Here is a 14842-nt window from a genome sequence, read left to right on the forward strand (position 1 = left end):
CCATCCATATTTGTCCATCCATATTTAATGACTGGTCAATTATCACACAAATCCCTTATTGATATTTTAGCTTTGGGGCACTGTAGCAGTCTAATCTATACTTCCTATCCCCGGATCAAACCTGTGAAATCAATGTGGTTTGGACAAAGGTCCTTCCTGTTTCCATGTTATGTCAGACAAGATAAGATAAAACTTTATTGTCTGTTAACACAGAAAATGTTCTTGCATCGACTGCTCCGACAGTTAACAGGTAACATTAAAAAACACAAACATTAAAACAAGCATCCGTATGTTCACCCAACAATGTCTGACACATCTTCATACACACACACACACACACACACACACACACACACAATGATACACAGATTAAATGTTCAGGAGGGGAGATAGGGAGCTAGATCGCATATCAGATGCTGTATCAGACTTTTGATAAAGTCACAGCCGCTTGCAGTTTGTAGTGAGACAGTGTAAAATAATCCTGGACCTAAAGATCGCAAAAGCTCTTTTGATCCAGATCCGTCCAGGGTTTTCTCTCAGCTTAGAGACCCAACCTGTCTGTTCCCTGCTTACACAACCAACTGCCACTGCTCGAGATTGTAGCTCAAGAAAAGGTGAAGCAGGCTGTAACAAGGTACATTTGGGACTTTATCTGTGTCTGCTTTTATCAACCGTCCTCTTGCTAGCACTCTCACTGATCTATCCTCAAGCCTAATTGTGTCTGCATAGTGTCCTCTGGGGCTTTATATCTGTCCATTATCATCCCTGTCCAATTTATCTCCACATTTCTTCAGTTTATGCTGTCTGCTGAACAAATCCCTCTGTCTCCAAAGAGCCAGTTGGAATGATCCCACTGTGAAAAAGAATACGCAGAGGGAGAAGTGAGATGGGCTTCTGCACTCAGAGAGGGAGTTTGGCCTCTCTGATACATGAACAACCCCCATGTGGTGTTAAAAATAACCAGCGCTTCATCTGACTGGCCAGACAGACTGGGGCTTTGAGGGAGTATTATCTCTCTAGAGTTTGTTCAACAAACAGGCAGACAGAAAACACATGCATGCATGCACACGCACACGCACAAGCACACGCACACGCACACGCACACACACACACACACACACACACACACACACACACACACACACACACACACACACACAGTAAGTAACAAGTAGTTTTTGATTTTGAGAACAGATATTTCTGTCCTTTCTAAATAGTTTTTAGTTAGGAAATCCTGATATTTGCATTTTTGTTTTACAGTAAAATGACTAAATGAAAGGTTGTTAGTATTTTTTACTGTTTACAGAATATCACTTTAAAACTTACTAAGACTAATGCAGTAAAATAAACATATACATCTTTTAATGTTTTTTTTCATGTCCCATTAAGTCCCTATTCAGTCAGGCTTATCTTACATAAACCTATTTATATTTTCTAGTTTAGCATCTCACTATGTGATGTCAGTCTGACTGACAGAAAATGGGAACATGTTATCTTACATTTCATGCAAGTGACACGTCGGCAAATATTGAATCCCCTACTTTCCCCTGACATTGATTGCCAACTGTTAAATATAATTCAATGTTGTGATGAAATATTGGTCTCTAAACTTTTGTTTAATAATTTTAAGAAAATGAAAACCCAATCGCAATACTGATAACTCCTTAATTTTCCGAGGAATGCTGCACTACTGTGATCAACAGGGATCAGTTTGTCAGTTATCTGATGACCTCTACTGGTCAATGAGAGACTTGCAAGAAGAAGCAGCGTGCAAACTGTTCAAAAATACAATCCTTTATTCAACATATACAATATAACATGTCTGTTTGTGAATTCCTATACAGACCATAGTAATGGTGATAGTACAGAAATGTAAGAAAATCCTTAAAAAATGTTGTGTCATAATTTTCTTAATATAAAATGTGTCTCATTGTTGAATAATGGAAAATAATACCCCTATAAAAAATATATGTACAATAATTCCAATGGTGATATTTGTTTCACAGTTTCAATGCTGTTAGAATATGTACAACTAAATACCTCATTGTGTCTGTGTGCAGATAATGAAGGCTCATTTTATATAAGTTAAATATGCTTACACAACAGGTAATGTGCTTGGGTATGAACATGTTATAACTTACATATTTCCTGTATTCATGGTAAAAAAAAAAACACCAAAGCCTCCAAGCTTTCTTTGGTAATTTTTTGGAAAAATCCATTTGTGAAATCTCCCTGTAAATGAGAGAAAGTTCAGAATTCCACCCTCCTCCTCTTCTCGATAAGATGATGAGTAATTGTGCTATGCCAGAATTTCCTTTCTGTCATGACAATTCAGACAATTATGAATAAAACCCTGTGTTTTTAGAACAGGCTATACATTCTTTGGTTTTATTTATTCTGCTTTGCATTAGCTGAACATAAAGAAATATAACTTGAACTAGTTTTCTTTTTGGGATCTTTCGGTTGGGCACCAGAAATACGGCAGATTAAAATTAGGCTACGCAAAAAATAACGGCCTTCTAGACACCAGTCTAGACACCACTGCTCCAAGTCATATGGTTTTAATAGAATGCAGTGACTGTGTGAGCCATGAGCACAAAATATACTAATGATTTGCACCTTGGGCTGTTGGAATGTGATGCATAATCCCTTCTGGCGTTTTCAATTGTTTGTCCCCATTTCATCCTGTTGCTCGGGTCTAGATGTCCTGCTTGAGTTTCTCAATGCTGAAGTCACTGTCATGGTCCAGTTTGGAGAGTGTCTTCCTCACTCGCAGAGCTGTGAGGCGGGCTGGTGGGCTCTGGTACCAACACTCCTTCATGATCTTCGCAATGGCCGACAGGATCTTGACACACAGAGACAAATGGAAATCACCAGCTGGCCATCGCAGTAGAATGAAATATTTGTGTCACCATTATTATGTCTCCTATAGAGCAGTGGTTCTCAAAGTGGGGTCCGGGGATCGCCAGTGTTCTTGAAGGAGTTCCCCTTTTTTAAGTTCCAACAAAAAGGCGAATCATTTATTTTCACTATAATTTCCTCCATAAGTAACACAATGCCAGATTGTGACTATTTTGCTCATGAGTTTCATTCACTTTCTGTAAAAAAACACACATCTAAAAGCAAAAATTCTATCAGGTAGGGGATCCTGGGACAAAGTCTTATCAGATGGGGGCCCGTGGCCAAAATTGTGTCAGTTTAGGTGTCCTTGATGTGAAAAAGTTTGAGAACCACTGCTATTGATTATGTGAGTTGTACATCATCAAGTTTGTATTGTTATGTGTTTGCTTGCATGCCTGTTTATCTGACATGACAGTGTAAATTTGAAAATATGTTTGTGCTAAAAGTTGGAAATGGTGTGAAACCTGTGCGGAGAATGATGTGGTCTTGGAAAATATAATTGCAATTGCACTGCATTGTGTGTGTGTGTGTGTGTGTGTGCGCGTATGTCATCAGTTGGCCTACAGGGTGGGAATGGAGCCTGTTGTGCAGACTGGGCTTTTGCTGGTCCACACACACCACCTTCTTCATCTCCTCAAAGCTGGGATCTAAGGGCACCATGTCAAAGAAGGGTGGGCAGTACTCTTCCACAATTCCTAAAACAATTCAAAAGAGAAAAAAGACTCAATATGCAGTTTCTTCCCCAGTTTAGCAGAATAACAACCACCAAACAGTTAAGACAACAATCTTGGTTGTGGGATTTAGTGTGTGTACTGTACAGTAATACCATGTAATGTATGTGTGTATATTCAGATATCATCATATTGTAGGAAACCTCATTATCAACCTCATGAGTAGATAGCCGTTAAACCCCTAATTTTACCTTCTTATACATTTTCAGAACACACATCTCTCTTCACGCAAGGCCTGAAATAGCACACTTGTAAATTGAGATAGTCTGTGGTGGGAGTTTTGTAAAGTATGTTTGACTAAACAAAAGTGCTGGGATAAAGATATCAATTCCCTGGCGACTACACTGGGACGAGTTCTGAAGGTCTGCTGAGTGTGTGTATGTATGTGCGTGTGTATATCTGTGTGTGTTCACATCTGGACTTAGTGTGTTTGTGCCCATGTGTGTGCATGGGCTACAAATTGTATGAACAGGCATCTGGACTATGTATAAGTGAGTGCTGACACCAGATAAGACTGTTTATAATTACTGCATTGCTAATCATGGGAGAGGATAGTAGACAAAGACACAGACTAGAAAAACAGTGGAGTGCTGAGAGACATAGAACTGACTGCCTCTTATGTATACAGAGCTAGACAGACATGACAGAGAAAACACATTGATATATAAATATACTGTCCACCATTTTCTTCCTGAAGTTTGAACAGCTAAATCTCTGCAAATGACAGTTCTTCTTACCATTGACAATGGTCCTGCGGCAAATTTCCCAGAAGACCAGGCCCAAGGCCCAGATGTCAGTCTGCTTGTAGGACTCAAAGACGTCCATACGAATAGTCTCATCCAGCACTTCCGGGGCCATGTAGCGCTTGGTCCCCACGCGAGGGTTGTTGCCCACATCAATGTAGTCATGAGACTGAGAGTGTATCACAGCCAAACCTGACGAGAAAGTAGGCACAGAGAACCGATGTAACCTTTTAATATATAGTAAATTACAGAACTGTTGAAATCAGCATGAAACCGCTGTTTTGTCTCACTGCATTAATCCTAATTATCAGCAAGTTGAAAATACATAACTAGAAGCCTATGTTCGGGATCTTTAATAGGGGGTCCGAGAGCCCTAGGGGGTCTGCAGAGTGAATGGGGGCAACAAATTTCAGAAGTCTTACCATGAATCCAAACATATTATAAGATAATATAAATCCCCACTTTTACTGGCCTAGGTGGTCACTAAGGCAATCCACAGATACATTTAATCCTAAGGATTCACTGTGCCACATGTATTAAACGTAAAAACATCATAAAACTTATAAACATGATTTCTGAACCACTCCAACAATTATAAGGCTATTTTAATAGCTTATGATTCTATGCAACGAAGGCATGTATAAAGGCTTCAGGCCGCCCTACACGTGATTTTAGACCCCGTTTATTATGCAACTTCATCTTATACATTATATTTTTTTTAGTATTTCATTTATATTTATATTCTGTGCTTTGTGACTGATTTTGCTGCTGTAAGACCGGAATTTCCCATTTTTCTTGGGATCAATAAACATCTATCTATCTATCTATCTATATGTAGTAGGGGGTCCCTGCTCCATCTCTCTTTCAGTTAAGGGGTCCTTGGCCTAAGAAACGTTGAAGATCCCTGGTTGAGTGGATTAATTGTGATTTTGCTGTCCTTGCTTCTACACAACCCTCACCTAGGTCAGCGATGCAGCACTGTCCGTTCCGCTTTACCAGAATGTTTCGGCTTTTCAGGTCTCGGTGGGCGATAGCTGGCTTTTCCTGTGAGCTGACAATCTCAGTGTGAAGATGGACCAGGCCACAAGCCACAGACAGGCACATCCTGAGGCAGCTCTCAGGCTCCAAGCTGTTGCACTGCAGGAAGTCGTAGAGCGAACCCAGCTCATGAAAGTGGGTGACGAGCCACAGCTGGGTGCTAGAATTCTTGGATGTCATGTCGGAGGCTATAAAACCTAAAGCCAGAATAGAATTTAACAATTTCAATGTCTTTCTTTTTGACACCGCATCTTTATTTTCACAGTAAACATACTTTGAACTTGAATCTGCTGCCATACCTAGTATGTTGTCATGTCTCAGCTGTACAGTATTGTAGATCTCTGTCTCTCTGAACCAGGATTGCTCATCCCTAGAGGAAAAGATCTTGACAGCCACACTCTCCCCCATCCAAGTTCCCCTCCACACCTCTCCATACCTGCCTTTACCTGGAAACAGAGTGATACAATTACATGTCTGCAAAGTAATAAACAAAACCGGGCACAGAAGAGCAGCAGTGGTGAAGGAGACTGACCGACACACTGGACAAGTGAGATTTGTCTGGCCATAGTCCTTTGGACCAGATAGGGCAACCCTGTCCCACTCCCTGATGTACAAAATTCATCAAAGATGTCCTGAGACAGAGACACAGAGGTAGACCAAATGTGAGCATTCAAAAACTTGAACATCTTTTGATGGAATTTTGCTTTAGGTTTCTTACGCCATATGTGGGGTCATCTCCATCAGGAACCTTGAGCATGGTGGCATCCGGGTCACCATGGACATCATTTCTCAATCTGCCATGTGTACGTCGGAAGCGCAGGAACAGCACCAGACCACACATGCTGACAGTTGTGATTAAAAGCAGCAAAGACAACGTGATCCACAGCTCTGGACGACTGAGCTCTGGGGGAGTGGTTGTCGGTTCTCCATACGGATACACACACCCATTCAGGCGCGCGCGCGCGCACACACACACACACACACACACACACACACACACACACACATTTTCGTTGAGAACATTTCAGAACATTGAGGAGGAGAGGTTTTGAATGATCTTTGATTGAAGTTAAACACGTTAGTAACATGACATTCAGTGTGTCATCAGTCCAAAAAAAGGAAAGCCACACAGTATCTATTTGCTTAAACTGACCACAAGGGGGAACTTGTTACTATCTAGAGCAGGAATCTTCAACAGGGGGTCCAGCACCCCTTGGGGTTTCTCAGAGTCACTGCAGGGGGGCTCTATTTTATTGTTAATCTTTGAAAGTTTGAATAAAAAACAATTAAACATGAGCCCAAATTATTATTAGAAAATCTAAATCCCCTATCTTACTGGCCTATAGGTAAAGTAGTCACTAAGGTAGCCATCCACAGAGACAGTATTAGCTGAGAATTCACTATGCCACATGTATGTGTAACTTATAAAATCATGCTGACAATTATGCCAGTCAGTTGTTTGTGTCCACTAGAGTCCCAACCTTTAAGGCACTCTTAAGACAACTAATGTTTAGTTTTATGTGTCGTCTGGTCAAGTCAGAGTAACGTATTATTGAAGCCCTAGTCAGTCCTCTAAAAAGCTGTTATAGACACACTTCTAGATTAAGACAACATTGGTGCAATAGGCTGTATAGCCTACAGGCGAATATGGAATTATTATTTATGTTTGAATCTCTTTTTTAATACTTTTTATACGGTATGATGTGCAATATGGACCTGTGTCTGCAATAAAGCTTTATATATTATTTTAATAGTTTAAAATGCACTAATAAGGTATGTAAAGGTACATATGTAAAGGTATGTATGCATTAATCCATCCTACATTTTATTGTAGGCCCAGTTTAATATGCAACTTCATTTCATACAATATGTAGTAGGGGGTCCCCGCGCCATCTCTTTTTCAGTTAAGGGGTCCTTGGCTTAAACGTTTTTGAAGACCCCTGATCTAGAGGGAAGCTGTGAATCCCATTCATTCAAAGTAATGCAGGATGTGCACTATACTGTGACAGAGAAGACTTAATAACACTAAACTAAGAGACTCCATTCCACAGTGGTCAGATTAATGATGATGTTACAATGTTAAAAAAATATATTTTTGTTACTGACTAATGTTTGGTGGGGGAGTGGTGAAGGCGTTGCACAGATTCTCTCGGCAGCACTGCATAAACAAGGTCTCCACTTTGCTGGAGCACTGCTCCATGGAGTTCACTTTGTAGAAACAGCCCCTCTCCTCAGTGCCGTCAACCCAGGAGTAGAAGCAGATGTATCCTCTGCAAGTTCCATTCATGCATGTGCCTTTCTCATTTTCGCATGTACATAGCAGCCTTGCATTGTCTTTGGAATCTGAAGCACAAGGAAGAGCACACAGACAGTGTTGACAAAAAGGCAAGTCTAACATGTCAATAGCAAATTGAGAAACCTACGACTGTTGGTTGATCTGGGAAATGTAAAAGAAGAGCAAGGCCAAACACACAAATCATGCAGTTATGGATCAGATCATTTAAAGAAGATGAAAAGTGTAAGAGTCCACGGTGAGTGTTTGTATCTTGTGTAAATTTACACTTGGATATTGTCTTTATTCCAACACCCTGTCCTGACACAGAAGAGACTGGTGGTACAGTGAGATGGCAGTTAGCATGATGTCTACACATAGCGTGTGTACATAGAAGAAAATGGAAAAGCACAAAGACCTGCAGCAGAGGCATTCTTATGAACACAGTTCTGTTTGAAACAACACTCTACAGAAAGTACATTTAATCTACAAAAGGAGTGGAAAAGCAAGAACCCCTCCTTCACAAATTATGAAACAGGTTAAATCTGCATTACACAATTTCTGACCACTAGGTGGCAGAATGACTGTGAGTTGCCTGACCACCTGACACCTAAAACCAATATTCCTGAGCCTTTATTTGTCCACCATTACCTGAGTTGATATTTGACTGTCTTCACCAGTCACTCATTTACTCTGCATTTCAAGCCAGGTAGGTAGTGTACAGTACACTCTGCCTATTTTTGCTTGAAACAGCTGCCTATTGTTTTACACTGGATTATTGGTGAGAGCCATGAGACTGAAACCATACAGTCTATGTTTCTCCTGCTCACACAAAGAACTAAAAGCTGCATACTGACTCCTCTGCCGCATTAGTGACCTTTTCATAATAAAGTAATGTGATCCATGTCTAAAGTTTTCTTCAATGGAGCTTTAATTGAATGGAACGGAAGGCTCTTTTCAACAGTGAACATCATTAGCTCACCTGCATGAATAGCAGAGGTCCACAGAAATGCCCCAACTAGCACCACTGTCAGTAGAGAAGAGCTTTCCATATCTGTGAAACAGGAACACACATGAATAACAGTTCACACAATCAAATGTTGATAATAGAATTAATGTAGAGTTAGTGAAGTATTGTCTCTTTGTTAGAAACTGCCATAATAAGAAATCAGAGATTTAATTTGGTGCATTAGGAAAAAATAAGGAACTGACATTTTAACTGTTATGTGACCTGAATTTACATTATGTAACTTAATAGCCTCTATGAGGAGCTAAGCAGTGGTTTTAGCCCGGACTCTTTGGCAGAGGAAGCTATGAGGTCAAAAACAATAGTCCAAGGGCCCAGCCTGTCTGCCTGTGTTGTAATTGCATTGAGTGGGAAAAAGGGGCTTAGGGGAAGGAGGCTGTAACAGCACATCAGAGTGTTTGTGACTGTGTGCTGAGACTGCGTGTGACGCTGCGCTACCCAGGCTCCAGGCCTGTCGACTCTTCAACTGGACTGCGCAGAGTAAATATTGATGGCTACGCTTCCTGCCATAGAGTGGCCCCACCCGGCTGGCTGGCGAGACTCAGGTCTGCACATTGTTTTGGGCTGAACTGCAGAGGGTCACGCAAGAAGAAGTGCCATCATACACAACTCTGCCTTTCTCACAGCTGAAGCACACTATAGTCTGTTACTTGACACCCAGGTAAGCTTAGATGTGTTAAATTCAACTTAAAACATTAAGAAAAAGTAACCAAATTGTAGTTTAAATCACTGTAACTACTGTAACAGAGCCTACATTATTATTATATCGCTACATACACCGTGCCAAAAATGAAGTAGGTAATGGAATGCACATGTTTCCTAAAGGCCTCTTAAATGTTTCTATGTTCTGTGCACAATTTAGACAATAACCTTTCGATTTAATTTCAATTCCTTTTTGTAATGTCGCAATCTACTTGCTACCAAGGAAATGAAAATGGTGATTTTTTTTTGGGAACATTAAATAACTTACAAACATAAGCATACAATGTATCTGTTTAGCTACAGTATGTCTATCATCTAAAAAGCATGTATTTTGGAAAGGCTGTTGTTTGAGAGAAGAGAGATGAGATTTAGAAGTTTAACAGACTGTGGTTTCCCAGGGTCCGCTGGCAGTTTCTTTAACCATCAATGTGAGAGTGTGAGGAGGATATCATTCTTGCAATTTGTATTATATGCAGGGCCTAAGGTCGGTCCTGTAACCTCTGAGGTGGGTGGGGCTTATAATAAATCTAATATGTGTGCAATTGGATAGACTGAGATAGATAGGCCCAATTGGGCGGTGTGCCATAGAGGCTGCCCACAGTTCAAAAAGGATACAAGATGTTTGTTTACAAGACAGCTGCTGCCTACAACTGGTACTTTAAGATGTCACTGGTGGCACACAGAACAACACATGGTTTTAAATGTCTTAATAGAAATACATTGTGAATGCACTTTAAGTATCTTCTAAGACCACATGTGCAAACAATATTCCAAGGAAAACAACAGGTCACATTGATTACCTGTAGACCAATACGTTTTCTTACCCTGAGGGCAGAGATTTATGTTGTGAAGACATCACAAAACTACCCAGTCTAATGTCAGTTAAGAGCAGACACTGTTCTGAAAATTCGTGAGGTTGAGGTAATGTGGGTGACAATCATTCTTTACTTGAGGAAAACCTATAGTACTGTATGCTTTAGGGTTGTACTGTGTCATTCATTGGATCAGTTACAGTTGGAAAAATGTCAATGCAACTGCTATACTCTGGTAAAATAGACCAAATGAATAAATCCCTCTGGCTTCAGCAATATGAAATTATATAAAAGTTTATATTCAATTTTTTCTTTTTACACAATACTGTTATATATGTAATGTGGGATTACTGTCCCACATTACATCTTAAATGTAATACTTCTTGTGTATTATATTTATAGTAAAATTTAAGTATGCTTTCTAAATAGACATTATTTTAGATTTGCCATTGCTCGCTGCAAGTGAACAGCACAGCATGCTTTATCATCAAATATAGTAGGAACATACATTTCAGTGCAGCAATGAGAGCCACAGATAAAGGGAAAGGGTAAACCCATGTTCTCAAGTATTATTTTGTGAATCTCAAGAGGTCAATAAAAAAGAGAGCCATAATTTGCTTCTTTGAAAAATGATGTACACAATACATAAATACATAAAGCAAACATAAGACATATTTCAAACAGTTACCCTCCTTTAGTTCTGAAGCATCTACAGATATATTGAAGTACAAACTACAGGAAGCCATCACCTTCACCTTTCATTAAGTCGTTTCAAATGTCACTGAGGAGTTAAAAGATATACTTGAATATCTGTATTTTTTTCTGATCAGACCCTTGGTGTCTGCTTTTCAAGTTCCAATAATGTTTTACCTGTTTTTGTTTTTTCATTCCGTTTTACATGAGACATCTGATAAAAATGTCTGACAAACTATGTTTAGACCTTCCTGTTAGCTGTGAGGCTCCAGCACAAAATATGAAACCACTGTCAGAGACGCTTTAGAACAGAAATAAGACACTTCCTGTGTCATGCAGCCTACATGTCAGTGGTGGTTTATCTGTGGGTCCTGTGGAGGCTTAGTCTAAACACAAATCCACCCACAGAATGAACTTATTCCCAGAGGAGGAGCAAGACTGTTTCTTATTTCTCTAGCTATCATTTTTATCATGCTGTAATAAGATAAAGCAGTAATCACGCCCTCCATCGTAGGCAGCCTGACTTTAGACTCCAGCATACTTCCTCTCTGAGGTCTCTCCAGTTTCTCTCCATTCTGTCCAACCCTACACCCTCTTGACCCAAAGGGAAAAGATCCATTGTCATCTCTTCCTCTCATCTACAGAGCTTTAACTCTGGAAGGCAAATCTCTCATTCCATCTGGATGACTTTGTGGTTATAGTGGTTCCAAAAGCCCCTCCACTGGGCCTCATCACACCAAAAAGCCCTATAACTGTCTCTAAAAAGTAACTTTCAACAGTGTTACTGTAAAAGCTTCTATTTTGTGGTTTAAATGGCAAGACTACATCACACACAGTTAGTTTTAATGACACAGCCACACGTGTATCTCTGTGCTTTAAGTGGTAAAATCCTCTTGCAACTGTCTGCTAGTTACAGCGACAGACTGATTGTATCTTCATTTCACGAACAAAGCAAGGCTTGGCAGACTTTATGACTCAGTTGCTGTCTGCATGCTCTCACATGCATACCTATGATGAATGCATGTCTGGGAAAGAAAAGCCCATATATACCTCAGACATACTATGCACACAAATTGGTGTTTGCTGCAAAGTACTTTGTAGAAGAAATGAAAAAAAGAGAAATATATGTAGATGTGGGAATGAGAATGAGTGACACACACCTCATGTCATGGACCAACTACAGCACCCACCGGACTTTTATCATAACCTATAAACGCAAAGGGCAAATGTCTCTCCTAGGTGTGTGTGTGTGTGTGTGTGTGTGCGTGGGGGGAATACAGCTATTCAAGTCTAAAAGACCAATGTCGCCACAACCTGCACGGTTCAAGAGATGTGAACTTTACACTCCAAAATGTTTTGAAAGGATCTTGCCACAAAGTACAGGTCAGTGGTGCAGTAAGGATTTAGACAAAAGTAGCCATTAAACAACGTAAAACGCATTCCATTACAAATAAGCTCCCCATTCATACCATGACCAAATGTGCTTGTGGTATCAAAAGTAGCCATTATGCACCAGAAATGACCCCTGTCACTGTTTTATTATAACATGTATTATATCATTTAATGATTATTAATTATATAGGCAGCAGTTCAATTATGTAACTGGTTGAGGAGGAGCTATTTTTAATAACTTTAAATCTTGCTACTTTAATATTTGCTTCTAAAATGTAACGGAAGTGGAACAGATTATCAGGTGGATATAGCCTAGGCCAACTCATAAAAATACCTCAACATTACAAGTATTAGTTAAATAAAGGCTACTTTAAAGTGCTTTCCACCACTATACTGACTGCATCACAGGAGATGGCTTTAAGAACATAATATACTGCTGTTCAGTTGTCTTTGGGACAAGTAGGACACTTCTTGACACCTGTCCTGTTCACATCTGGAGACACGTGTATGGCGCTGCCAAGGTAGACTTATTAGCGTTGCCGTTAGCTGAAATTAGCATCGTAAGATGGTTAGAAATCACAGCACAGCGTGAAACACCAACATGAAGAGAAAATGAGGTTTTACACCATCAGCCTACCTGTGTTCTACTCGCCTTTTAACTTGACAGACGCATCTCCCATATCAAAGTTAGCAAAGTGTCCCCCCAAAGTAGTTCAAGTCCAAAGTAGATTATTTAAAATTAACAACTTGCTCCATTTCAAGAGTGGAGTAAATCGTTTGAAGTTTCGTTTAAACGGCTCACTTGCAGATGTTCACATCCTTTCCTGCTTCGGTGGCAAACAACCCGCCGTTTCTGGTTCGCAGTTCTTCCTCTTTGCTACAAAAATGAAAACTGACCACTTGTTTTGACAAAAAGTGATACTTTAGTCTACATGTGATAGAAGTGAAATATAAAAAAAGGGCGGTGTCCTGGCAAGACGAGAAAAAGTGGTCTGTAGGCTATCTCATCTCGGTCCAAATCTGCGCTGATAAACCGACAACATCGTCGTCGGTTTGGAACCAGACCAGACTCTTTCCGCTGTGAGAATCTCACAAGCGAAAGCTCTCTGCAAGTCAACTCCCAGTAAGTAGGATGCTTTTGTTGTTGTTGTCTATTAGTTCTGATCTAAAGGCTAGATTACAGATTTTAAAGTAGGCTAGTATACACAGCTTTGTCCCACCCCTTATTGTCCCGTACAGGGTCTGGAGCCTGGAATGTGTTCTCATAGCGGTTTTCCTGTTCCTTGCTAAACCTCTCATTTTCCTTTCCCCCCTGTGGATTGCTGTCTGCACTTCACCGACAGGAATCTGCTTCAAATACCCCACTATATAGCCTAATTACATTTCTGTGTAAAGCAATAACTAGCCCATTTAACCCACTTTGTGCCTTCCATTTTAATCCATAATCCTTTTTATTTTTTTTTATTTTTTTTCAAATTCAGGGTTCGCTGGAGGCTTTACCATGTATTTTAGCAACAGTGATGAACTTAAAGATCCCCTCCAGACATTTTTTATTTATTTTTATTTTCATATGAAAATTCTTTGCTTGGAATAATGATAAGTGTCTGATACATTTTCTTTTCCCACAAACATTTTTTATTACCTTGTTAAAAATTACCATTAGGCCTACAATACAATCGCGAAGATCTCCGTTTCATTCTCTTTGTCAGCACCTATGGCCAAAAGCAGTAGTTGCAGGTGTGTTTTTGGATCTCACTTTCTTTTGCCTACATTGGCGTTCTTACACTTAGTCATCTTGCCTCCTTGCTTTGCTACATCATAATTACTACGGCCACTATCAAAGTAAAAATGAGTCGGACATGCATCTTGAAAAAACAAGTTACGGTCCACAAGTTCTGGGGTCGTTTTTCGGCAGAGGACAGTCTCGAAACTGCACCATTCTGCAAAGTGAAAACAAAAAATCCATTGAAAAGTATAACAATAAGCACAACACATTTATGAGTGGAGTGGGATTTTAAGATTAATTAATTTCTTAAACTACTTTATACTACTAATCTGTTTGTAATATATTTAGTGAGTATTGTAAAGCTTATATCTCTTCAAATTAAAGAAAACACAACAGTACTCAAGTGCCTTTCTGTTACGGCAGTTGTGGCAGTCAAAATGTCTCCTAATGGTCAAATACATTTGTCTCTTGGATGTCAGATAGACTCAGTTGTCTGAAAACACTTCATTCAGCAGAGCCTGAGAGAGATGTCTTCATGTCTGTAATATAAATCCCCCCCCCCCTTGTTCTCAGGCTGTTATCTCTCAATTTTTGGCTTGCGGTTAAAGAAACAGCTGGAAGCTCTCACATCAGTTGTCATGTTGGAAAAAAATAGCAAATTGTTGTTTTTAAAAACAGTACTTGTTTTTCTTTTCTAAATCTCTGTGTTTCAAAGAACCATCTGTTCTTATTCCCTTATGGTTTTACATTAAAAATCCTCAATTGTATAATCTAGCCTACTAGAGTAGAGGAAATATATTGCTTC

General features: G+C 39.7%; 1 protein-coding gene across 4 annotated transcripts; it reads right to left on the reverse strand.

The window, feature by feature from the left end:
* Positions 1 to 1775: 1775 nt before the first annotated feature.
* Positions 1776 to 13551, reverse strand: acvrl1 (activin A receptor like type 1). 4 transcript variants are annotated; one of them, XM_034877022.1, is made up of 10 exons: positions 12964 to 13413; positions 8668 to 8739; positions 7520 to 7756; positions 6132 to 6343; positions 5946 to 6045; positions 5713 to 5859; positions 5335 to 5610; positions 4370 to 4567; positions 3466 to 3596; positions 1777 to 2845 (listed from the first exon to the last, which is right to left on the reverse strand). In XM_034877022.1, exons 1-10 carry the CDS (start codon positions 12989 to 12991, stop codon positions 2699 to 2701), a joined length of 1548 nt encoding a protein of 515 aa, XP_034732913.1. In that variant the 5' UTR covers positions 12992 to 13413; the 3' UTR covers positions 1777 to 2698. The 4 variants fall into 4 exon arrangements, with proteins under 4 accessions (XP_034732911.1, XP_034732913.1, XP_034732910.1 ...); XM_034877020.1 differs by having other exon boundaries at positions 1776 to 2845; positions 5335 to 5859; positions 6132 to 6337; positions 12964 to 13551; XM_034877019.1 differs by having other exon boundaries at positions 5335 to 5859; positions 12964 to 13428.
* Between the last annotated feature and the right edge of the window lie 1291 nt (positions 13552 to 14842).

Source organism: Etheostoma cragini, chromosome 7 (assembly GCF_013103735.1).
Source record: "Etheostoma cragini isolate CJK2018 chromosome 7, CSU_Ecrag_1.0, whole genome shotgun sequence".
Lineage (NCBI taxonomy): Eukaryota > Metazoa > Chordata > Actinopteri > Perciformes > Percidae > Etheostoma > Etheostoma cragini.